At 47.5% G+C, this 25,028-nt stretch overlaps 7 protein-coding genes across 7 annotated transcripts; 2 read left to right on the top strand and 5 right to left on the bottom strand.

Annotated features, from left to right (window-relative positions):
* Nucleotides 1-284: 284 nt before the first annotated feature.
* On the top strand, nucleotides 285-4,609 carry IAR55_003426 (uncharacterized protein; the record flags this gene model as incomplete). Its single annotated transcript, XM_066946533.1, has 14 exons — nucleotides 285-683; nucleotides 798-968; nucleotides 1,028-1,197; nucleotides 1,266-1,812; nucleotides 1,880-1,901; nucleotides 1,956-2,054; nucleotides 2,123-2,212; nucleotides 2,263-2,581; nucleotides 2,639-2,769; nucleotides 2,832-3,696; nucleotides 3,794-3,907; nucleotides 3,968-4,043; nucleotides 4,093-4,236; nucleotides 4,310-4,609. The coding sequence occupies 14 exons, from the start codon at nucleotides 285-287 to the stop codon at nucleotides 4,607-4,609; spliced, it is 3,447 nt and encodes a 1,148-aa protein (XP_066802925.1).
* A 223-nt stretch (nucleotides 4,610-4,832) lies between these two features.
* Nucleotides 4,833-6,301, bottom strand: IAR55_003425 (acyl-CoA thioesterase II; the record flags this gene model as incomplete). The annotated part of the gene is made up of 3 exons (XM_066946532.1): nucleotides 4,833-5,204; nucleotides 5,390-5,521; nucleotides 5,636-6,301. 3 exons carry the CDS (start codon nucleotides 6,299-6,301, stop codon nucleotides 4,833-4,835), a joined length of 1,170 nt encoding a protein of 389 aa, XP_066802924.1.
* A 283-nt stretch (nucleotides 6,302-6,584) lies between these two features.
* Nucleotides 6,585-9,442, bottom strand: IAR55_003424 (uncharacterized protein; the record flags this gene model as incomplete). The annotated part of the gene is made up of 2 exons (XM_066946531.1): nucleotides 6,585-9,101; nucleotides 9,170-9,442. 2 exons carry the CDS (start codon nucleotides 9,440-9,442, stop codon nucleotides 6,585-6,587), a joined length of 2,790 nt encoding a protein of 929 aa, XP_066802923.1.
* Nucleotides 9,443-11,741: 2,299 nt separating this feature from the next.
* IAR55_003423 (uncharacterized protein) lies at nucleotides 11,742-18,006 on the bottom strand (the record flags this gene model as incomplete). Its single annotated transcript, XM_066946530.1, has 36 exons — nucleotides 11,742-11,816; nucleotides 11,874-11,939; nucleotides 11,984-12,064; nucleotides 12,135-12,262; nucleotides 12,333-12,499; nucleotides 12,545-12,603; nucleotides 12,662-12,706; nucleotides 12,791-12,985; nucleotides 13,039-13,085; nucleotides 13,135-13,225; nucleotides 13,289-13,334; nucleotides 13,400-13,416; nucleotides 13,479-13,496; nucleotides 13,563-13,646; nucleotides 13,717-13,812; nucleotides 13,889-13,979; nucleotides 14,034-14,085; nucleotides 14,144-14,174; nucleotides 14,244-14,363; nucleotides 14,416-14,444; nucleotides 14,503-14,896; nucleotides 14,970-15,267; nucleotides 15,319-15,469; nucleotides 15,526-15,645; nucleotides 15,695-15,878; nucleotides 15,936-15,958; nucleotides 16,016-16,162; nucleotides 16,220-16,465; nucleotides 16,524-16,551; nucleotides 16,609-16,719; nucleotides 16,781-16,859; nucleotides 16,916-16,944; nucleotides 17,008-17,249; nucleotides 17,334-17,694; nucleotides 17,761-17,798; nucleotides 17,850-18,006. 36 exons carry the CDS (start codon nucleotides 18,004-18,006, stop codon nucleotides 11,742-11,744), a joined length of 4,146 nt encoding a protein of 1,381 aa, XP_066802922.1.
* Nucleotides 18,007-19,798: 1,792 nt separating this feature from the next.
* Nucleotides 19,799-20,940, bottom strand: IAR55_003422 (uncharacterized protein; the record flags this gene model as incomplete). The annotated part of the gene is made up of 4 exons (XM_066946529.1): nucleotides 19,799-19,931; nucleotides 19,996-20,253; nucleotides 20,335-20,584; nucleotides 20,643-20,940. The coding sequence occupies 4 exons, from the start codon at nucleotides 20,938-20,940 to the stop codon at nucleotides 19,799-19,801; spliced, it is 939 nt and encodes a 312-aa protein (XP_066802921.1).
* Nucleotides 20,941-21,305: 365 nt separating this feature from the next.
* IAR55_003421 (uncharacterized protein) lies at nucleotides 21,306-22,327 on the top strand (the record flags this gene model as incomplete). The annotated part of the gene is made up of 3 exons (XM_066946528.1): nucleotides 21,306-21,528; nucleotides 21,595-22,166; nucleotides 22,226-22,327. 3 exons carry the CDS (start codon nucleotides 21,306-21,308, stop codon nucleotides 22,325-22,327), a joined length of 897 nt encoding a protein of 298 aa, XP_066802920.1.
* A 419-nt stretch (nucleotides 22,328-22,746) lies between these two features.
* On the bottom strand, nucleotides 22,747-24,718 carry IAR55_003420 (uncharacterized protein; the record flags this gene model as incomplete). The annotated part of the gene is made up of 2 exons (XM_066946527.1): nucleotides 22,747-24,116; nucleotides 24,193-24,718. 2 exons carry the CDS (start codon nucleotides 24,716-24,718, stop codon nucleotides 22,747-22,749), a joined length of 1,896 nt encoding a protein of 631 aa, XP_066802919.1.
* Nucleotides 24,719-25,028: the final 310 nt, after the last annotated feature.

The following is a 25,028-nucleotide window of genomic DNA, read 5'->3' as shown; positions in this document are numbered from 1 at the left end:
GCTCTCAGTGGACCAAGGCGAGCGATTGGCAGAGGCGAAACAGTTGTATTGATGGTCACACTATCGATAAGAAGGTCTTTTTGTCTCAGTCCAGTGTCCAGGTGTTATTTGGTTCCTATTCTGGCTCGACCGGCGGCGGTGTCCGCAATCTGCATCAAATGTGTGGTTATCTTCAGCAGAGCTTTTCGCACAGATGAAGTGCTGTATCATCTATCAGTACGCTATCTTTCTTCCTTCTCAATGTTCCTCCACCGTGTCCCAGTCTCTAGTCTGCAGTCTCTGCTATGGCAAACCGATCTCCCCATTCCGACTCTTACATCCAAGTGGGATCCTTGACATTGAAATTATCTTCTCGTCTCCCTTCATTCTCATCACCGACTTGGACCCCTCTCACACATTCCTTCCTCGAGTCGTCGACAAACCTGTTCGAGCCATCTTGCAAGAACCTCGTAGGGATACTTTCCGATGCATTCAAAGATCTAGGAATGGGCTTTGAGGCCGAATGGAAGAGAGTGGAGAACGAGGTCAGAGTGAGATGTAAAGTCTGTCCAGGGAGTGGAAGGAGGAAGAGCGTCCGGAAGGGGAAGGCTAAAGAGGGAGTGGTCAGACGGTTGTTGGAGGTTCTCAACAGAAATTGGGAAGGCGATGAAGGACTTGAAGGAGACAGATTGCTGGGATTGACGGTAAGTCCGCACCTTCACCTCTACTAATTCGCATATGTACGAGGTGTATACACATACCGGCACCTGAAACACTCCGAATCCATCAGATTGCTGAAAGCAAGTACTCGGCTGCAGGCTCAAGACGATCAATCTATGCAAGAGATCTATGCTTCGGTCCCATCTCCAACGGAACCGCGATTCCGTTCTGCTTCTTCTACCTCCCCGCTGGATAGGGAATTGTACGATTGTTTGGAGAATTACGAGAATCGAAGAGGAGTGAGAACATTCCTTTATCGATATCAGCTGGTAAGTGGTCCTACTTCTCGACTCACTGATACCCGATCTGACTCGGACTCTACGTGAAGCGATCAGTAGCCAAAATGCTGAAAATGGAAACCCAACCTGAACGACTTGTCGACCCGTTGTTCACCCCGTTCCAGGAAGCTGGGAGAAAAGGAGTGTACTACGTCAATCTGTCGAACTGGGACATACAAAGGCATCCAGGTTGGTATGACTTGCCGAGAGGAGGCATCCTGTACGTGCAGTCGGTCACATCATGGCTAGGGAACAGGACAGTAGTACTCACATGCAAACCACGTTTAGTTGCGAGCAGATGGGGACCGGGAAAACTCTGATGTGTCTCGCTTTGATCGTATCAAGCCTGCATCAGCCGACCGTGCCTCCCCCGACCGACATTGACATATCTCCAACCACCACAGACGTGGCTGAACGGACCTACCCTTTCTCCTCACATTCCGACCTTCGAGCGTTGTCTGGCTTCCCACGACATGCTGCACAACTCGTGTTCCCATCTCTCGTCGAGCTGTGCGCCAACAAACTAGCCATTCATGATCCATCCGCCATCAATAGTCCTTACCTGCCGACTTACACCAAACATCTACTGAACAGACGGACGTTCTACTGTACATTTCCACTGGACGATGAGTGCATGCGAGCATCCAAGAGGCGGACCATGGAACAAACGGTCAGAAAAATGTATCTCGCCAAAGCCACCTTGGTGGTTGTTCCAGCCATCTTGATAGAGCAATGGAAAGACGAAATTGGGAAGCATTTAGAGGAAGGAACGATTAAAGTCCTAGAGGTGGGAAAAGAGGGTCTGCCTCCAATAGAGCAACTGCTAGAGTATGATGTAAGTCCGGCCTGCAATCCAAGACACGATGCAAGCGGAGATCGATTGACTAACCCGACTTCGCTAGGTAATCCTAATGGCCATCAATCGTGAGAAAAGAACGACCTGCACTCTGCACTATGACACAGAGTACTGATCCGTAGACGAAGAGTTTGGTTCAGAGGAATCGGCGCGTCATAAAGAGTCGGACTCGCCGAATTCTTCTGTACTTCTGAAGGCTAGATGGAAGCGAATCATTCTAGGCGAGTCCTCCCTCACGGACCTTGGTGATCAGAAGCTCGAAAGAAACCTACTTTTAACACCTTTGCAGACGAGGGTCATGTAGCACATAGCAAGACTTCGAATGCCATGCGTTTAGCTATGCAGCTTAGTGTAGAGCGGAGGTGGCTTGTCAGCGGAAGTAAGCCGTCTTCCTGCGATGACAAGGTCCTCGAGTTGATAATCCCTTAGCTCCAACCCGACATCTTCGGCAGGGCGCTGAGATAGAGATGGAAGGGTTGGTCAAGGCGACTATCTCACGGCCGACCATTCAAACAGACAATAATCACGCTCAAAAGACAATGACACGACGGACGTGGTCCAAAAGAGATGTGGACGACGCCACACGTATCGGAGTGATGATTGCAGGCTTCCTCGCAGCAGAACCATTCAAATCGGAAGCGTTGTTTCAAAGACTGGTTACCTCGACTTTGAGCAGGCAAGGCGGACCTGATTTTGGGGCGGTGGCGAGAATGAAGTACATCGTCAACGGACTGATGGTGAAGCACGGGTGAGCTCAGATCCAGAAAATATCAGATTGGCGAGCGTTGACATTACGTCCTATCAGTCCGCAGGTCATCGATGAGGAAGCCAGACTGCCACCTTCAACGATATCGAAAGAGGTCCTGCAGTTTGATCCGATGCAGCGTATCACATATAATGTGCTTGCCGCTTTGGTCTCAAGCAATGTCCTAACGAGTGATTTTACAGCCATCTCGAGGAGGTTATCGGTCAATGCTGACAACTCGACTCCTGTATAGGTGGCGGTGAGGATGCCGACTACTTCTTGCATCCCAGAAACGCCGAATCATACAACCAAGTTGTCAACAATCTTCATCTCGCATGTTTTTGGTACTCAGCTCGAGAAATGGACGCAGCAGGCTGCCTGGAGCGAACTCGCGATTGGCTCTCCAAACATCCGGAAGCGTCGGAGCAAGTACGAATGCATCTGGAAGAATCGTGTCATCATCTAGAGACTGCTATCTCATCACCCGGGTGGGACGATTGGATGAACAATGCGATCTCTATACCCGTTGATGGTAGCTCGTTCCCCCCAATCATCAAACACGCCTGGTCAGATAGTTTCGACACTCAACCAGATATGATCGACTTGCATAGTCTGATCACGCTTCGCGAGCTCAATAGGAGAGGTGTATCGCTTCAAGATTTGTACGTCGCAGGCTTGGAGTTTAGGAAGAACAAACGTGATAAGGGGGAACGGCAAAAATCACAACCTGGACAAAAGGCAAACAATTCCGAAGGAAGAAAGAGAGCGGGTACGGCGGCACAGGCACCCATAGCAGTGCCGGTATCACCAGACCAGCGGCGAGGTAGCGGTCGAAAGAGGAAAGGCGATGCCCTGGACGAGAGATTAGAGGAGGCAGCAAGAAATGCGAACGCGGCCGCAGATTACGTCTTCGATCTCCCTCTGAGACTATGTGCGGCTGACCCACAACAGCCCAGGCCCCTTCCTTCGGTCATGCTCACAAAGAGTCGGTCAGCTAAGGTCAACTATGTCTTGCGATCGATACAGGAGGCGGAAAAAGAGGACAAATTTGTGATTTTTGGAGACAACTACGAATTGGGTCATTTGACGGAGGGTCTGGACATGTTGGACATCACCTCGTGAGTACACTAGCGTGCGACGATGCGACAGCGACGATGCCCCGCTTTCGCAACGAGTCAGAAATCTAGGCTAACTCCTGACGCGATGTTGAAATAGCACGTTCGTGGGTGCCCCTCTGCCTCCTTCCGAACGCACAAAAGCTCTAGATCGGTTCAACAAGCCCGAAATCAGAGTCTGTCTGTTGGATCTGAACCTAGCCGCAAGGGGACTGTATGTCTCTCCCTGTGAATGACCTCGAGATGAGTGAGCGCTGACACGTCCTGGTTTCAGGAATCTCGTTGTCGCAAATCGGATGATCTTCCTCGCACCAGTATGGAATCTTGACGTACAAGCACAAGCCATCAAAGTGAGCTCCATTGAATTGTCAGGCGGCCGAGCTCACTCGTTTGCCGTAGCGTGTACATCGTATCGGCCAGACGAAGGCTACTCGGGTCGAAATACTCATCACAGAAGGAACATTCGAAGAAGATATCGCGAAAAGATCAACAACGAGCAGATCTGCGGATGAGGAGAAATCATATACTCGCGCTATGATCGAGGTGCGAATATACAAATCCACTTTGGCATACTCGGAAGAGGTCCCTCACTGATTCAGTATTACTGTGATTACAGAATCCGCGATTCGTTTATCCAGAGAGCACGGAAAGTCATACCTTCGCTGTGCGTTTCACACCCAACGGGGAGTCCGTAACACCGGAGACTTCGAACACAGCGACCCCAGTGGAGACAATTCTAGTCACACCTGCGAGCAAGGAGAGCTGTCACAAGGATAAGTTCTTGTTGGTCCCTTCCCCTAAAGTCGAAGCAGAAGCAGCCCTGAATAAAATTGTGGGCGGTGCTTATAGACGCGAGGCGGGGGGGGCTCAGAAGGAGGTGAAACCGAAGAAGAAAGTCAGACTCGCTGTTGCCTGATTGAATACAAAGCTTGGAAGGAAAGTGGGATCCTGTTTCCACTGGGTACCAGAACAATATCGTCGTATGAGGCATGTCATCCGTAGAGGTGGGGAGTTAGATTGTAAATCATAATAGACAATGGTCTGAGATAGAGAGAGACGGATCATGATCAAGATGACTAAACCTCTACAACTTCTACGTAATTTTTGCGCCAGCTGCTAGAGGCTGAGGGACAAAACGGTTACAACTTTGCCTTGACCTTTCTCTCCTCGTCCTCTTCCACTGCACCACCTTCTACCAGACCCTTCGCTTCCAGCCCTCTCAAGTCCGCTCGAACCACGCCCTCCTGTCCAGTAACGGCGACCAACACTCCATCTAATGTGTAAACACACCCTTTGACCGTTCCTCGTCCTGATGCGACATCAACCGCTTGACTCTCCATTACGTGCAACAGGGGTTTGGAAGGGTCGAAGTTGGCTGGGAAGGGATAGAAGTGGATCGAATGGTCCAGAGAGGCTAACATGCCTAGTCGGGGAGTAGAGGATTGATGGAGACCAACAGACCGAGAGGCAGTACCAATAAACTGGAAGTCGGTCATGTAGGCTATCATTGCCTGGCAAAACGAGGTACAAGTGAGCGTCAGACACGGGCGTAATGATATGACAAGTGAGGACTGGAGAACAACGACATCTCTGAGAAGCGGATCCAAGAGACTAGCTGTCGTCCACAAGTGTGAAGACTAATGAAAGAGGTATGAAGATGGAAGATCGATGAGAGATGGGAGTTTGTCGCACCTACCTTCACGGTCTCCTCGCTGGGCTTTTCGGAGGGGTCCAGACGAGCTCGCAACCAGCTCATCCGTATGTGGTGGTTTCCATCGTGATCCTTAGTGAGGGCTCGAGCGATGCTGACAGGTGACTCTCTCCTTTCCTAGGTGATGAATGGTCGAGATGAGCTAGATCCTTGTCCTCGACAATTGATGGGGCCGGTCCAGCACACTAGACTGGAATGCCATCCGCACCGATGCATAAGAATTCGACTCACTCTGATATACTCCTGGAGGAACTTCCTTTTGGTCCCAGTGAATCTGCTTCCCTTCTCATCCATCCACTTTTGCCATCTTACAGCTTCCTCTTCACACTCTTCCCACGGCAATAAGTTCTCAGGGAGCGGTGCTTGATATTTCTCTTGAAACCCGTTATCTTGCTGTACTTCTTTGGTATGTGACGAGGTTGACGTGATTTCTTTAACATTAGGTGACGAGACGAATCGAAGCGAGTTCGACACCTTCAGTCCATCATCGGCTTGGGATTCACCCTCGTGTACGACAGCTCGACCTCCTCCCAGGTTTGGAGGCAATTTCGTTGGAGGTAACGTGTAGCTTGCCAGGAGGACAAAGACTTCTCTATCGCCTTGCCAAGCTCTGACCAATCTGCTCGCGTAGCTCTTCCCGTCTCTCAGCTTCTCGATCCTGTATTCGATAGTCGGCTGAGCACGAGCAGGCAGAAGGAAATAACAGTGGGTGCTATGTAAGCCCAATGGAGGAGCGACAGTCGAAGAAGATGCGAGTAGCGATTGGGCGATTACTTGGCCGCCGAAAACACCACGAGCACCGGAAGGTACCCAAAGGTTGTGCGACAGAGACGTGAGCGGTCTGCTGGGATGAGGGTGAACGTCGACCAGTGATGCGAGCGAGGTCGTTGGGGACATTGGAGAGACGGGTATCGATAGTATCGTTGATAATGAATGCAGAGATTGAAAGTTGTAAATTATGTGAGCCAAGTCACTGCACGTATGCTGATTAATTGTCGTTCGGAATCCGGGTATGCGAGTTATCCGTTCAGGCTCCGCCATTCTCGGGTCTTGAAAAGATTGAAATGCTACGAGGCGTTTTGTGTATGGAGGTGCTAAGTGAAGGAGATGGTATGCTGTTATACACAATGGTGAGAACAGTTGAGAAAAAGTATATACGAGGGAGTCCACCACTGATGCTTTACCTCGACCATACTGCCAGGAAATCTTGTGATAGTTCAAAATCTTCCATTGGAATCTCTTCTCCTTCTTCATCACCTTTGGACAACTCATCAAAACACATGAATCTGACCTGAATTTTGATGGCACCAACAGCTGATTGAATCAATTGTCCAATTTTCCTCCTCGTCTGACTGTCCTGGAGGGCTTGCTGAGTCCCAGCAGTCTTTAGCTGAATTGCCCATCTCTCAATCAGGTTGCCCTGCAGATGGTCTGCTAACTCATGTTTGAACTGCTCCCGCTCAGCTCTATCCTTGCCCATGAAAGTGACTTGAAGGCCTGTGGGACCAGAAAGCTGATCCACCAGTCCCCATCTATTGTCTAACACCAATCTGACTGAATCAGGTGTACTATCATTGCCCTTTCTCCCCATGTATGGCAAAAGAATGCCCTTCAGTTCTTTGAAATCCTCCAAAGACATCAGCTTTGATCTTGTACTCCCTGTAAGTTCCATTGGTATCATTCCCCCAAAATCAATCAGCAGGGGGTGACCGGTGTTGGTATACATGCCTTCATACTGCCCATTCTCATCATCATTGGTATTTCCGCTTTTTGTGTGAAATTTCTGTGCAAGATATTTCTGATACAAGTTCTTCCCAAAAAGCATCATGAAAAATGTAAAAGTGTTGTTGTCAAAGTGATTCCCAACAGTGGAGCTTGATCCAGCTGGAGGAGTGTACCAATGGTATTGATGTTGATCAATAAAACGCAATGTCTTTGCACCTGTGCTCCGGTAAAGCCGCCCAAAATTATCTGCAAGTGTATGGTGCCCTTTGAACCTGTCATACAAATGGTTGATCTCGATTGGATTGACAGGTACAAATCTTGCCTGAGGTATTGTACTTCCAATTGGTAGCCGTGGCGTCTGTTGTTCTGACCTTGAAACATTGAATGCTGCGTTGTTGATATCCCTTAGTGCTATACCTGGACGTAAAATGAGCTGGACCATTCCTAAGGGATCACGCTTGCCAATGATGCTGCTGTAACCATGTTTGGGTCTGTACAAACTGTCATTGAGATGTTGTATCCAGTTTCTTGCTGTGGTCTTTGCCCGCTCTGCAGCAGTGAGAGCACTATTCACAGCTGCACCAAACCGCTGGCGGTGTTTCTGTTCTCTCTCATCCTCAACTGCAGAAGGGAAGAAAAATGTATAAGTCATCCTGAATCCCACCACATCCTTCCGTCTACTGATGTTGACTCTCAAGGAGAGGTCACTCAGATCAGCACCTGATGATGAAAACATCCGGGCAATCAGGAATTGACGACCAATATAGCCTATCCATCTTCTGAACTTTTCCACAAACTCAAACTCGTCCTTGTCCTTCATCTCAACTATGTCCTGTTGTCGTCTTTTCTCGATTCCACACAATGCACGGTAGTATGGGATGAACCACCCCAACAGCAGATTCATTCCCTTCCCACCCTGCACTACTCCATCACTCCATTGCTGCACAGCCTGCCTCACTTGTTCCTGTTTCCACCTTGCCCACTTTGGTTGCTGGAGCTCATTCTTGACTTCTTCAAGGTCAATGCCTCCATGTTGCAAATATTCTTTGAATTTGGCAGTCATCCCCTTGAGGTTTGTCCTTCCACTCCTGATGTCAGGAAATCGACTTGACATTATCTCTGGTATGTCAATGATTCTTTCTGTAGCCATCTGAGCCAATACATCACAAATCGTTGCAGGGACTGATCCAACCATATCCACCCATTTGTCCTTCAGTGCTTCCTCGACCAACATGGGATTGGTCCCTGGATCAAGAAAATCAAGGCTGGTAAGCAGTTCTGCTCTTTCCATAAGCTTCCTGAGTTTTGTACTGAGTCTACTGTCATCTTTCAGCTCCAGGTAAGGACTCTGTGTTCCATCAACAGCATAGCGGTTCTCATGCTCATGATCAAACCATTTGTCTCGATTTTCGCGCTGATGCATGGGATCACCCTTCTGCATGGAGACATAACTTTGAAGACGTTCTTCCATGTTGTAAATGGAATTGGTTGGAGAATCAGTCTTGTACATCACATATTGGTCCAGCTCTTTTCCTGGTTGACCATTATCTTTGAATCTGACATGTGGTTTTCCAGATACTGGACTCTTGTCATATTGACCATTTTGTTTTCTAGTTATGACATTTGTTGGGTCCCTCCCATCAGGCCATCTGGGCCGCTTGTTGGGGTCCCGTTCCCACGGCTTCTTTGATAATACAGCTCCTTCTTGTGAGTCACTTGGCATCACTAAGGTTGCCTCAAGTGGTTTGCTGGGCTTTGACTGTTGTGGATGATTTGGCTCTGCTGAGCTGGGAGCAGAAGAGGTCTGTGGTGTGTAAGTACTAGGTGGCTTGCTGCCTGTTGGAAGTTCACTTGACTTGATGTGCTCTTGCTTTGGCTCTGAAGGCCAGTGTGATCTGACTGGGTTTTCTTTTTCTTCCTTTTCTTTGGGATGGTGATGCTTCTGCTCCTCATTACTGGCTGTGTGGTTACTCTGCGGCAGCAATGTGACATCAGTAATCTAGCTTTAGGTATGCAGACTCCTTCATCTAATGTTCTCACTAGTGAGTCGGATGATTTCTTTCCCTTTTTAGACTTCCTGACAGGTCCTGTCTGCGGATCATCTCCAGATGATAATTGATCTTGTGTCCTCCTGTCATACTTCTGAGCATGATTCTTTTCCAGATTGGGGGGGAAATTGGCCCTCTTTTGGCTTTTTTGGCCTTTACCATGAAGAAATATGTAAAGTGCTACAACAATCAGGAGAACAATAAGGATAACTCCAGGATTTGCTTGTCTGAAACTTCTCCTTGAGGTGGTCACAATAGCTGGCATGGTGTGAGAGTATGTTCAAAAGCATTAACATCAACAAATGGTAGGGGTTTCACTTCAACATGATTGCTTTAAAACTCTTTGACTTACATTGATTTCGAACAAGGACCCTTTGTCAGCAAGTCAATAACGGACCCTGAATCTTGTCTCCTGTTCTGGTCCTTTCAGCTACACCCCTTGTCCTACTTCCTTTGATGTTCACTCTATATAATGCAGATCAAGTACTGGGATACTGTCACGATTGTATACCAGTAAGGTCAACTCCCGACAAAGTCCCCAGAAGTTTGACAAACATCCAGAACAAAACGGCTTTTATTGGAGGAGATACCGAAACCTTGGTAAACTTATCAATCCTATTCACCGCATACGGTATATACACAAATTGTTCAGCCACTTGAGGTTTCTTTCTACATTCGGCGGTCATGTCGTTACTCATGCAAGGTTTGACGAACTTGTGCAAAGAAATATATATACACATGAACGTTGTAGTGCATACAGTTCGGAGGATTGCTATCGTGGGAGAGTCGGACGAGGCTCGGAGGATTGCTATCGTGGGAGAGTCGGACGAGGCTCGGAGGATTGCTATCGTGGGAGAGTCGGACGAGGCTCGGAGGATTGCTATCGTGGGAGAGTCGGACGAGGCTCGGAGGATTGCTATCGTGGGAGAGTCGGACGAGGCTCGGAGGATTGCTATCGTGGGAGAGTCGGGCGAGGTTCAATGACTTGTCGACTGTGACTTAGTTGACCACCGACTGAGTAGTTTAGTTAGTTCTTTTACTTTAGTTTAGTTGTCGTCTAGTATACTTAGTTAGAACCTGGTAGTATAGTGGATGGATTGTTACCCCAATAAATCAGTCGAAGCACTCAGTCACATACGAAGCTCTAAGGAAGATCCGCCTAGTCTAAGGTCAAACGAGAACCTGGCGATCCTCCTCCTCCGCCAAATCTCGGTAGTGCCACGCTGTATCACCTCGGCGGAAAGTGAATATTATACCCCAGTGGAAGAGCGCTACAACGTAGTAGAAAGAGAAAAGGAGTTCCCCGTCGATTCTAGATTTGTGTCCTAATGTAGTACCTTTGAATATTATCATCTTGGATATCCTTGATACATTCACCAACGTGTACTGGGCTGTTCCCATCAGTGAGCCCTCAAGTTAGAACACAACTTAGCCCAAGTCTCGCCAACACCGCATATCTTGTCCGAAATCAGGAGCACATCAACAATAGTAGGCTTTTCCTTACTTGTCTTGTGAACTGAACGACAGATATTTTTGTCGGTCGGGTTGCTCTGTGACAGGAAGACTACTTGCATCTATTTTGCATCTGTTTGGTTGAACTCGGTTGTAGTCAGGAATCTCAGTGTAGCATGTTGCATTCAGTTGTAACCAGGGGTTTCAGTGGCTTTTCAGCAAAATAAGCCTGAAAGGGTATGGTGTGTGTTAGGTGTCACGATTGCATACCAGTAAGGCCAACTTCCGACAAAGTTCCCAGGAGTTTGACAAACAATTGAACGAAACGGCATTCATCGGAGAAAGAACCGAAACGTTGACAAGCTTATCAATCCTATTCACCACATACGGTAAATATACAAATTGTTCAGCCACTCGAGGTTTCTTTCTACATCCGGCAAAAAGATCGCTACACATGCAAGATTTGGCGAACTTGTGCAAAGAAAAGGATATATACATGAACGTAGCAAAAGGAGAAAGGAGTTCCCCGTCGATTCTAGATTTTTGTCCTACCGTAGTACCTTTGAATATTATCATCTTGAATAACCTCGATACATCGACCAACATTCACTTGGCTGTTCTCGACAGAGAACCCTCAAGTTAGAAGCACGATTTAGCCCAAGTCTCACCAACATCGCGTATCTTGTTCCAAGTCGGGAGCACATCAACGATAGTAGACTTTTCATTGGTTGCCTTGTAAGCTGAAACGACGGACATCCCCGTTGGTCGGTGTAGTCCCGTGACATTAGGACACAGGATTGGAGTTTGTGGTAGTCAAACTCTGTGGTACTGGGCCATAACATATCAGGATGATGCATTGCTATGAGATACCTTTGAGAAAGATGTACCTCAAACTGTCACTGATACAAGCGTAACCCATGATAACAATCCATATGAGACCAACAGTGAGATAGCATGAAGTGAAGGTAAGCATGACTCCACTGTTGTGGACATACACATCACTTGCAATAGCCTGGAACACTTGGAAGGCCAAGGTCAGCCAATATCATGAAATGAATATCATTCTGGTTGTTTGAAAAATGTCACTATGCTAGATTGACATCTTCTACTTGTCATAGGAAGTGTGAGGTTGCAGGTGCAGCAGAGGCATCCATTCTGATCTTGGTCAGATCCTCCCTGCTGAGACCCTGCATACACCAGGCATCAGCTTGAGTATTATTGGGCAATTAACAGCATTCTTTCACCTTCTTGTTACATAGCTCTCTGAATGTGGAGTCCACCTTGTCAAACAAAGCTAGTGGTGAATCAAACTGAAGAGAATTCAGTCTGATGAATTGAGCATTCCTTAGCTCACCTCAATCAGTTGACCTGCTTCTATGACAAGGATCTGATCATAGTATGCAACTGTCTGCAACCTGTGTGCAATAGAGATCAACTGTGAGATTGTTGTGTGAGAGCCACCTGGTCAGCTTGGGTAATCACTTTCATCAAGTCCTGGGACCTACTGTGATGTCAGAGAATGCAGTTTGAATAATGCACTGAATCAGAGCATCGGTCTCAGGATCAACAGAAGAGGTGGCTTCATCCAGCAGTAAGACTTTGCAGCCTTTAGCCAATGCTCGTAGAAGTCCAACTACAAAACCATCATGAGTTGTAGATCAGCAAAATATATTTCATTGAGCTTGTCCAGCAATAAGACTTACGCAACTGTTGCTCTCCAGCACTGAAATTTGCACCTTCATCTGTTACCACTTCATCAAGGTGGAATTTCTCCTTCAGTGACTCAGAAGCTTTGTGGTTATGGTGGACAAGGTTGAGGATGTCATTGAGTTCTGCATCTGTACGCAGACCTGTTGGATCCATGTTGTCTCTGCCAGCGGAATCAGCAATTAGCTGCTGCTTTTCAGAAGCTTACCTAATAGTTCCAGCAAAGAGAAAAGCATCTTGGGGAATGACTGTCAATCTCTGACGCAGCTGTTCAATACCTGATCAGAAAAATATTTTGGTTTGTTTGTAACCCCAAGGTGCTCACTGTTTCAAGTCCAATCCTTTTGAGATCCAGTCCATCCACTTCTATCTGTCCTCCTGAGATTTCAACTATCCTAAACAGTGCCTGGGCAATACTGCTTTTTCCAGCCCCAGTCCTGCCAATAACACCCACCTTCTTGCCAGGGTTGATGACAAAATTCAATCGCTTCAATACTAAGGGCAAATCCGGACGGTATCTCATCTCCACATCTCTGAAAACAATCTCACCCTTTGTGGGCCATGATTGGTCAGGCTTTGGATCAGAAGGCAGCACAGAAGCCGCCTCAGTCTCTAGGCTCATGTAATACTGAAGACGTTCTACTGTGTTCTAGCCAACATCTCTCAGTAATCTTGACTGACTGATATCAGATTCACACATACCATTTGTTTTTCAGCCTCAGTCCCCAAGTGGACTAAGTTTCCCATCACTGCAGGAGGTCATCCACTGGGCCAAGCTTATAAAGGTTGCAAACTTACGGAAGACTGAGCCTATCAAGTGGGTTAATACAACTCCAAACATTGTAGGCGAGACTTTGTTCCGCTCAATGACTCCAAATATCCCCAGAAACTGGAGCAGCAGCAGTAAGGTTTGGTGTCAGTCTGTAATTTTAAGGGGACATTTTTGACATACCAACACTGGAAGATAGGTGGAGACTGAGAGCCGGACACCCAACCATCTGACAATGGCCACTTCTTGTTAGCATGACACAAGCCATCACACTTGGAAGAGGACTGTACTAACTTTTCCTGTGAGAAGGTCTGTCATTGATTGGGACCACATGATCAGCATCGGATCTCAAACTCATAATTCCTAGGCTCACACCACATAAGTAGGCCATCTGTATTGAGCAAACTGATCAGCAAGCTAGAACCATGTTGACACTACTGAAGTAGAAGACACAAACATTCTCAAGATCCACTGCATACTCTAGATGGCGGTGGAATTGCTCTTGCCGGCCAAAAGTTCTGATTACAGATGAACCTGCTAACTATTTTGAAAGATGACCAGTGAATTGGTCAGCCTACCTAGCCTTCTTTAGTGTTTCATATTTCACTCACTTGCTCCCCAAATGTTGTGAATACCTCACTTCTAAGGACAGAGCTAAGCCTTCCTAGATCCTTTGAGGTTCGACGATAGTACAAAGTGCACAGACACTGCAGAGGAAGGTATATCAGCCTTGAGCTCCCCAAGTTCTTACCAATATGTCAATAGAACCAGAAATTCACTGACCGAGAAGAACACAAGTGGAATCATTAACAGAGCAAGCCATGGGTAGGTGTATAGCATCAGACCAATGGCGCTGAGTATACTGAGGACACAGCTGTTACAATTTGTTAGCCTTTTGATTTTCCATTGCCAACAGTCAGTGAGTTACTAAAAGACATAATACCAAATAGATGCAACTTTTTCATCAAGTAGTTCAACATCTATGAGGGTTTTGTCAGTGAAGCTCAGTGAGATTACAATCTATTCCACACTGCTTACCTTTTGACATCCTGCTGATTATCCTGCCAGTCTGTGATTGTCTCGATAATCAGCAATGACCTCAAGCTAGCTGTGTCACTGAACCCTAAGTGCCACTTACAGGTGTCTGATCATGCCAAAACAGTGGACTTCTCATAACTTTTGACCATGCTTGGTTGAACATTGTGAAGGAAGCATTCCTGCCAGCAATAAATATGGAGTGAATGGAGGCCCACTGTACCTTTGTCAATCAGCGGGAAATTTGGCACATGTACAGATGACATCAATCTTACGTTGAACAGAGCAATGGCCAATGCCAGACCTGTGCAATCTGATCAGCACTATCTAATCACCCAAACAACAAATGAAAACAGCAGTACCTGCATAAATCCACATGTAGCTGGCTTGAGACATTCCCTCAAACCTGTTCTCAGTCCAGTATCCCAAGAACAGGGTATTGAAGACAATGGCTATGTGTGTGAGCACCAGTACAACGGCACATGTTGAGAGCAATGTCCATGATCCTACAGCCTGGGCATACTTGAGATACACAGACCATTTGACTGTCCCTTGAGCCATTTCCTCATCCAGAAAGAGCTTTGCAACTGGCTTGCCAGATGTCTTAGCAGACTTGACAACTTCATTTGCCTCTCCTTCAGGTGGCGACAGATGTAGGTTGGAACTGTGAGAACTCATACTCATGGCTTGTGAGGTTTGACTTGAGCCAAATTGATGATAAAGATTCTGGAAGATGCCTTTGGTCTTTGCTAGGTCCTAGTATTTGATCAGACTCATCAACCCATGTCATAGCTATTTCAAGAGCCAAGATAATTTTGTCTAAACTCACCTGGAAGGTCCCTTGCTGTACAATTCTCCCATCCCCATTGTCATCTCGATCAATGACAAGAATATAATCTGCCTTAGGTAAGACATCCAGTTGATGAGTGACCAGTACCCTTGTTCTGTTTGACATTGGCCCATTAAGGATACAATTCTCCAGTAGGTGATGACCAACATGGGCATCCACCGCCGAGAGTGGATCATCAAGCAAGACAACTTGGCTCTCACAGTAGGCTGCTCTTGCAATACAGATTCTTTGCCGTTGACCACCTGACAGAGTGATTCCTCTTTCCCCAACTCTGGTGCTACAGGGTATCTGTCACCATTTATTTCTACCACACATCAGAACAACTCACAGAATTCCATCTCTCCACATATCAATGTCTGTCCTCAGAGCACAAGCATCCACCATCTGCTCTATTTTAGCTGGATCCACTTCATGTGAGTCAGAAGAAAAAGTTATATTGTCCTTGACAGTCCCAGATTGGACCCAAGCCTTCTGTGGCACTACATAAGAGTCCATGTTCAGCTTGAGGGAACCACACAGAGATCTTTCAACTCACCATAACTAACTGTACCACCAAAGGTGACATGGCCTGCCATCTGTTTCATATCCTTTATGAGGCCCAAAAGAAGCGAGGTCTTGCCAGTGCCTACTCTTCCAACAACACAGACCAATGCACCTGTTTTGTAGCATAGCATTCAGCACATAGACCTGAAGTGAGGACATACCTTTTGGTATTTTCAGATCTACTCCTCTCAAGGCAAACGGTCTACTGGATTTGCCTGTCTTTGACTTGTCTGCTTTGTCCTCCTCCTCAGGCTGGTGCTCAGCCTCATAATGGAAGTCACCTTTGACATCAATGCCATATGGGGAATCTGGCTTGATGTTCAGACAGACTTGCATCTCCTCAGCCTGTTAGTTGTGGAGCCTGTGATCAGTGCAGCACAGACAAAGAGATCTCTTACTAACTTTCAACAGTGTCTCAATGCGGCCTAGTGAGCCATCCTTCAGCGGTAGACCACATCACTCTGGTGTGTGAGCAGACTTACCAACTCCTACTCTTGCGGTGATAAAGACATTGACAAGTTCTGGCAATTGACTGATAGGACTTTTCAGCACTGCATAGTATTGTAGACTTGCAAAGACAGTGGCAGCATTAAGTGAGTGTCCTGTCAGGTGATATGTGATAAAAGTCACTGATTTGTGTGTTATTGGAGCCTCCACACATGAATGTCAGAGTACTGATCACTCACAGGTTGCAGCAAAGGCAGGAACAAACTGAGAGGTTGCAGTGATTCCAGAACTTCTCAAGTTGTTCTGGCTCAGTAATTCAAGCTCTTGCTTCCTCATATCAGAAATCCTTTGTCCAAAACAGCTCTCATAAGCATGAAATTTAATAGCTCTCATATTATTTAAGACTTCTGAAAGCAGTCTTATTCTGACATCAACGAGTCTGCTTTGATCTTGACACAGCTTCGAAATCTGTTTGTATGTCCAGACTGTAGGTTTTCCTACAGCATCAGTATCATGGACACCTAGGAATTCACCATATGTCACCTTTTAAGGGGCCATCAAGGATTAATACCTGTGCAAACAATCCATTAAATGAGACAAATGTGTTTTGTATGCATGTTGCACTCACTGCAATTCCAACTAGTGCAGAGTATCCCAGCAGTGAGAATAGTAGTGCCATACCAAGGCTCAGCATGATGACTGCAACTGGAAGATGTGGTGTTGCTTGAAAGGCTGACTCCTGTAGGGTATATTCCAATTGGCTTCAAGTGATACTCAGATCCCAGTGCTATGATACATACCAGATATCCACAATCAGCAGAGAGCATTGTGGTAAGCCGTCCCTGAGTCATTGTCAATCTTGCTTTTGATGAGAGTCGCCTGGGAGTTCCTTCATCAGTGACACTCAGAATGCAAGGGAAGGAGAGTTGCTTTACATGGCCTTGCGGGATATGATGGTCATCATCTTTAAGCAACAGATATTCAGCAGAAGTGCCAGACATGTTTCAGAACTGGTTCTGCCACTCACAGCTGTGCGCAAATTTCGTCCTACCAAGGCAGGATGGAAGGCAGTGTAGTGATTTGCGAAAGAGCTAGCAAATATCATCACCCATAGAGCAACCACAAGGCAAAACATGTATTGTGTGGAGCTGGGAGGATCAAGCCCATCAGTTGGCAGGTCCTGTCTGACATGCTTGTGCCATTCATATGATAGTGCAAGTTGGGCCATCAAGAGGTTTGAGACCATTGGGGCAAGTGTGCGCATGATCTCTAGCACAAGGTGTTACTCTCTTTAGCTCAAAAGTTCCCAGTCTAGTAATCACCCTGATGGTAGTGCCCAGAAATCATACTTACGGCTGATTGCCCTTACAACAAAATCAAACAGGAGTTGGGACCAGACTGTCAACAACATGGCCTTCCACAGGCTCATGTCATACTCCTTACCATCTTCAATGGCCAATTGATCCTGTTGAAGCATTTTGGCTTTTTTGTTCCCAAATGCTTTCACATTGTGTTCATAATCATCACTGGCAGAGGCCAAATAAGATGAATAAAGGAGGGGAGTGGATTCACTGCCAGAATGAGAGGTAGATAGTGGAGAAAGGTTAGGAGCAATATCTGAGACATGTAGAGAAGTGTGGGAATGGATGTAATGTGGTGGACGACGGGAAGGAGGCATGCGTCTCATGAACTGAGCTTCAACTTGATCACCAAGCTGTAGCAAGAACCCATGACAAGCTGATAAGCTTGGGACTTGAGAAGAGGATAAGCACTGCCTCACCGTTCTGCAAGCTATAACTGATGTGGTTTCATAGAGGTCTGACCAGAGCTGCTCAGCATATGGATCATGACAGCTTTCCTTCCACTTACCATCTGGTTCAATTGGTTTTGAGTATGCCACTTTCATCAAAGCTCCTATCCAGTTGAAGGAGAACTTCTGTAGCACTCCAGCATTTTGGAATGGAAAGGGTCTGCCCATGAAGACACCAGCCGGTGCAGGTGTAGGATGATAAAAGGGGATTGGCATGTTAAGGGCTGTATTCAACAGATGGAGCTGATGGAGCTGATAATGAGTAGTGTGTTGATCTGTTGTGCAGATACCCCTTGCTTTGTGATGTGTACAGCCAAGCAAAGTAACAATCTAGCTGACTATAAGTCTTCAAGGCATGGAGAGATATTCTTCAGCTCTGGTTACAGCAACAGACAACTCCTTTCTGACACTTTTTTCCCTTTGTGATCATTATGGTTGGCCTTGGCTGATCATGACATAAGATTTGCACTTCTGAAGCAGGTTTCAGACTCTGAAAAGAAATGTGTGGACTACAAAAGAGTGCAGGGGGATAACAAGAACAACCATTGTGGTGCGTACAGGTTGGGAGGATGTCATGACGGCCATTCCGCCACAACCACGAATAAGCCATCATTACGTAAACCTTCTCGATGTCCTTGACATCTTTGATATCTTCAAGCACAACTCAATATACTTGCCGAAGCCCGAGCTAAAGGGCATTACAGGTGAATGATAGAAACAGGAGGAAGTTGATCGATATTCTACGCATCCTGATGGACGGGTTAGTGAAGATATATATACATCGACTCAGTTCTTGTTGTTCTAGTCTTTCCCTAGCAATTTCTCGGTTGAAAGTCATACCTAGTACCTTGCTCTTTGTTCAACAATATCACTGTGGTACCTCAGTCTATCTAGAGCTGCAACAAGCCCCTCTAGATATCCGTGTTAAGTCCTCGCTATTCTCATTATCCTCATTATCCTTGTTATATCCATATGTTACGATCCTGCACAAACACCTATTAGTCTATTAGAACGGTTCAGTTTAGTTCATTTCACAATCTCTTATCTATTTCATGTTTGGGTCATAGCTATCGGTCGCATTTCTAGCGCTCATATCTCGAGCTACATTTTCGACCTGATATTTCGTACGATATTTTAGCGCTGCTTTTCAGGTCATAATTTCAGCGCTGAAAACTCGGTTTGTTCCCTGAATTCTCTTCGGATCTTTGTACTTTTAAGCAGCCCTTCTGGGCAGCTTTATGACGATGAACCCAAGGATCAAAATATCTGCATACCTTACCAAAATAATCTCCCTCTACAAAAGTATCAACGGTCGTCATACCTCTTGCTAGGAAGACACCTATCAGTGATACCATAGTAGTCCTCATAGCTAGCCCGTGATCCTTCCTAGTTACACACCACTTGCCCGTGACCTTACACAGGTCTACGGATTACCTTTCTAATCCAAGTCTATCTACGTCCGCCGTCCTAGTATCCCTTCCGGACGGTTCATAACACCATATCGTGCTGTCCCTATGAGTGATAGGGCTCATTGACTGAGGCCACATTGACCATTGTGACACGATGATAACTCCTGGTCCACCTCTTCTCACTTTCACTAAACATTTTGAGCCTGTCACAACTGTGGGCACATTGTGTGATCCTGATGTGTGGGGATCAGCGTTATTGACTATACACTCAGAGCGTGTTTTATATTGTTTGGTGCCAGAGATACAAGCTGATTCCTTTCATCAATCAACACCAAACCTCATTCCTTTGACACATGTGCTCCACGAGTTCGATGCTTCCTTTCAGTTGTGACCCTGTCGGGGGCTGATCTAATCCGGACAATCTTCAAGCTCGTTTTACATCGTTCCTCCAGCTAGCCGTACATGATCGAAGGGGACAATGCTGGCATGTGAGCATCACACAGAACCCCGTGCACCCTTTTCGTCCCATCACAACGTGAGATACAGCTACAAAGTCCTTTCTTACAGATCGACATACGCCCGACGTAAGCCGCCGCACCTCATGGATCGCCCTTCCTCCATTCAGTGACGAGCTGCCCCAAGGCCACGACTGTCCCCAAGCTACCCGTTATCAATGGACTAGACCATAGGCCTCCCGGAGTTGACCAATGGACCGTCAAAGGGGCGTAACCGCTGTTCCATTCAGTCATCCGTCAGCTTCTGCCGTCGCATGGAACGAAGTGAAATGAAGTCTCACCTGTTCACCATGACCGCCATCTTCCAGCTGGCCCAATCTTTCTTGATCTGCTGGACCTTTATTGCGACGTTGCCTGTCGGAGGATGAACAACCACCTTCTCAGCAGAAATGTTGGACGTGGCATTCGTGTCCTGAAGCTCGAAGCCTTCAGCCTCCGACGGTGTGATTTCGGAGTTGGCATTCTTTAGAGCTCGAGTACGACCCAAAAGGCCGAGATACGTGTTACGCATTTTGTAGATCTCCAAGATGACGTATAGACTGGTACGCGAATGTACGGTCAATATTTTAGGTCGCGCAGGATTGCGATATCAGGCAAGGTACACGGTGAAAAGCACTCACGCCCAGAATCGTACACTCCACAACGCAGTCATGTTGAGACTGGCAGGAGTGAGCGGCACGACACCTTTGCTTGCTAGCCAAGAGATATGTTCGAGAGGATAGTAGGCGAGGAGTGAGAGGGCTTGCAGAGTCGGCAAGGTCTTTTCGCTTTGAAAACCTTTCGAATTGCCCAAGGATAGCAAGAATGACCGGAGAGAGGCTAGCGGTCTAGGATGAAGGCCGAGAAGCCATTGGATGATGGGCAGCAGACCTGGTAGACAGTGTCAGCTTCCAGTTGCAAAGGAAAGTAGATCATCCAGCTGACGCACCAAATGCTCGCATGATGACTCTGGCGTCTGAGATGCTCCCAGCAGCCCTACCCCACCCCTCGGCTAGTTTCACCAGACCAAAACCACCTGGACTGGATTTACCGCCAACCGCAAGGGTCAGTCGTGGATATCTGGCTTGGAAAGACGCCAGGCGTAGCAGGAGGGCGATGACGAGCGGTGATGAGTATTGAGCGAGCATGAGAGAAGCATCGAGACCCGGGATGGTTGAGGTGAGTCGGGTGAGTCGAGACAGGAGGCGGGTAGGGGAAGAGAACGGAGAGACGGATTTGCTGGTCATTTCGTGTGTCCCTGTTGGTACTTTGTCTCTGATCGTGATACAGGAAGACGGAAGGACGAGTCGTGATTGATTGTGAGTAGCCAGTAAGAAAGGTGAACAACAGACCTCGACATTACCGGGTAAATCGGTTAAGTTACAGCCTGAACAGTTTGTTACGTAATAGGTAACAATGGACATGGGTCAATCTCCGAGCATTCCACCTCACCCACTCCCCCTCCACTATTCTTTCCCATCGAATATGACAAAGATTTCATTCGTCGACCTCTGTTGATCTTGCATATATAGAACAGCATCAAACAGCAATCACATACCCGCTGCATCTCCTTCTCCCCCCGACGTGGTGCAATATGCTGTCTACCTCCATCATGTCCCGCCCAAGCACTGCCGTTGTTCGACCCTTGATCGCCACTTCGTCCCGGGTTGTCCAACCGCTACGTCTCGGTCGATCCAATGTTGGCCGAACATTCGCGAGCAGTTCACGACAATCATTTGACGTTTCATCGCCATCGATGATTGGGGTCCGAGCAGCAAGAGGACCTGATCTCAGACGCAGGACTGCTGCCCTCATGTCTGTTGGTCAGCAACAACGTGAGCGAAATCTCCACCAGCTCTTTTCTGAGAGATACGTAGCTGACCTAATCGCCTTCTATCCAGGTCGGACAATGTTTATTCAGACAGAAACAACTCCGAACGAAGCGTCACTGAAATTCATCCCTGGTGTGCCAGTGACCAACGGTGGTGCTCACGAGTTTCTCGACCTTCGATCCGCATTACAATCCCCTCTCGCCACCCGACTGCTCACTATCGACGGTCTCACCGGAGTCTTCTTCGGACCTGATTTTGTCACTTGTTCAAAGGACGACTCGTACAATTGGTCCATCTTGAAACCTGAGGTATTCGCCGTCTTGATGGAACATTTCTCTTCTGGTGCTCCGCTGTTCAAGGAAGGTCAACAATCCGATTCAGGTGCGGAGGATACCAGGATTCTGGATACGGATTCAGAAGTCGTGGGGATGATCAAGGAATTGTTGGAGACGAGAGTTAGACCTGCTATCATGGAAGACGGAGGCGATATCGAATACAAAGGTTTTGACGAGGGCACAGGGATAGTAAAGTTGAAGTTGAAGGGAAGTTGTAGAGGTTGCAGCTCAAGTAGTGTGACGTTGAAGAACGGAATCGAAAGGATGTTGACACATTATGTGCCGGAGGTTCAAGCCGTCGAGCAGGTGAGTTGCTTTCTTTCCGACCAACCGACAGCGAGTTATCAACTGACAGTTCTCTATAGGTCCTTGACGAAGAGGAGCTTATTGCTCTTGACGAATTTGCGAAGCTCGAGGCGAGACTGGAAAAGCAGAAGCAGGAGGGCAAGTCAGGCAAGCCTGAGTGAGTGACATGCATCGTGTCACCAATAAGCTTTTCACAAGGCCATTACTAACATTGGTTTGGTATGACAGCATGAGCCAATACATGTCACACTAGATTTATCATTCATCGCTGTATGATATAGACCTTCTTCCCACACATCTGACAGCACGCCTCTTAACCCTTAACCTCTTCAGCAACCTCGACGCATTCGCTTCCGTTCTCGGACAGCGTATGAAGGTGGTTGAAATAATGCTCGACGGTGAACCTCCGCTCGAACTCGTGCACGGTCCCGAATCGGACTTTTGTATTCCACATAGTCCTGAGAGATGCATTGAAGTGATGTATGATAGATGTCGAAGTGATTATAAAATTGTCGCTCTATGTTCGTGCGTAATTCTCGACTACAGCTTGAAGAGTCTGGGAAAGTCTTTCCAAACCCCCCTATATCATCTTATCTTTACCCAAAAACCTCGACAAACCCCTCTTATGCTTTCCTCCTGCAACTCCACCCACACTCCCAGGGTTGAGAGACAGATCCACCGACGAAGAGGTGAACATTTCCCTCGACTTCATCTCCGCCCTTTCAAACTCCAACTTTTTGAATGCGTTCTCTACCGAGACGATGAATAATTCCGTCTGACTGGCGCTCAAAGTGTTCGGTGTCATTGGTTGATCTGCTTCTCCTTCTTGTTCGGGATCGGTCAAGAACAAAGAGGACGAGGAAGAGCTGTCGGACGAAGATCGTTGATTGTCGGATGACGATGATAGTGTAGTGCATGTTGGTGATGAGACGAGAGAAGAAGATGTCATTGGGGCTGGATTGATAGGGATCTGTCTTGATTCGAGTCCTGGTGGAGGTGTAGAGACAGGAACGGATTTGTTCTTCTGCTTGTTGCTCAGCAGAGTCAAGTTAAAAGGACGAGAAGACTGTTTCGTCCTGGGCGAAACCTCGATGACAGACTGGGTAGCCATGTGATTTTGGTAAAACTGTCTATGATGAGCAAAGATGTCCTTCCCCATCGCTGTCATTGTCGTACCCGGAATCTCCCTTGGGATGATCACTCTTTCGACCAGTGAAGCTCTACGAGCTGGCGAGTGGTCTTGCGTCTCAGGAGCATGGGATGACGCGCTTGACGAAGGAGATGAAGCGATGGGCGGTTCCAGCAACGTGAATTCAAATTCCATCATGCTTGGCACTGCCTTCCGCTTGATCTTCCTTTCCTTCTGTGATGTGACATCTCTACCTGGAACATGGGACGATTCTGTCGAGCGGATCGGTCGTCGCGCTTCGGCTGCCAGCTCCACAGCCGCTCTTCGGAGTATTTGAAGTTCCTCCAGATTGGCGGGAGACGAAAACGAGTTGAGGGATTGGGAGGTAGCGAGTAGTCGGGCGTTCGGTCCCTGTCCACCGTCCGGTCGTTCCATGGTACTGCTGGATCGAGATGAAGGTGACGGTGTAAGCGTGACAGGACGTTGACTTGGTGTCGAAGTACGGGGCGATATGGACGACGAAGTGGCCGAAGGGAGTAGTGTCAGAGGCTCGAAATTGAATTCGATGTCCAGCTCTCTCGAAGGAGTGGTCAACGGTGTATCCCAAGCGACTACTCCGCTGACTCCCAATCCTTTACCTTGGGCCATCATCACGCTCCAAGCTCTCTGAGGTGCGTTGCCTGGGGATTCTTTGGATGCAGCGATGACAGGACTAGGTGTGAGGGGTCCGACCTCGGATGAGGGCGAAGACGATGCGGGGGAAGGTAGGGTAGATCGATTCAATCGACGAGAACGCTGCAAGGAAGCTCCGAAAATCCGCACTGAGGGTGCAGGTACAGATCAGCGTCTTGTCTTGACGAGCGCTTTGAACCTATACCTTGACAAGACCTTACTTACTCAGATTGTTTGATTCCTCGAAAGGTGAGATATAAATGTCCGACTCCTGAACCAGATGTTCCTGCTCGACTCTCAATGGTCTTGCCCAATTGACCGTCGTGCTGGTTTTCTCCCCACCACCAATCTGCACCGATCGTCTCGCTGCCTTCTTCCGCAATTCTGTCCTCGGCGAAGAGAGGACTTTGGGTGAGTCCGAAGTACTGATTTCTGCGGGCTGACCCAGACTCGACACACGAGCAGCTATAGGCGGCGAGGAGGCTCTGTTCCTATGTCTCTCGGGAGTAGTGAGGAACTGCGAAGCAGGTGGTAGAGATGGACTCGATCGTCGAGAGTATGATGCCGAGGATGACGATGAAGAGACTGGTGAATCGGTGAGACTCAAGGTGAATGTTGGATTTTGTTGACCTTGAGTTATTGATGGGGTGTATGATGACGAAGAGGATGAATATGTGCTGCTGCGACGAGCAAAGTAGTCGAATTGAGAGAAGGAAGAATTGAAGAGCAGAGGCGATGTGGGCTGGGTCATTTTGACAAAGCTGTCCAGCTTTCTTCGCCGGGGTACAGATAGGGAGTTACGGTTGCGGAGTGTTTCGCGTCGGTACAAGCTTCCCAGTTGAGCGGCTTGATCTCACAATTCTCGCGGGCTGTCAGAAAGGTTGTCAACTGTCAGTGTGGTACAAAGGTGAGTTGGACGGCGCAGATGCTTGGGCAGCTCGTAGGTGTATGACTTACCGGTTCCGCCAAATCGACACTGAATTGGGATCGACAGAAAGCAACAAGCACCAATGCGGGATCGCCTGAAAGGTGAACGGGTCGCGAAACAGACGCTTGAGCTT

Source organism: Kwoniella newhampshirensis, chromosome 6 (assembly GCF_039105145.1).
Source record: "Kwoniella newhampshirensis strain CBS 13917 chromosome 6, whole genome shotgun sequence".
Lineage (NCBI taxonomy): Eukaryota > Fungi > Basidiomycota > Tremellomycetes > Tremellales > Cryptococcaceae > Kwoniella > Kwoniella newhampshirensis.
The sequence above is the reverse complement of the archived record's forward strand: the minus strand, read 5'-3'. Positions and strand labels throughout refer to the sequence as shown.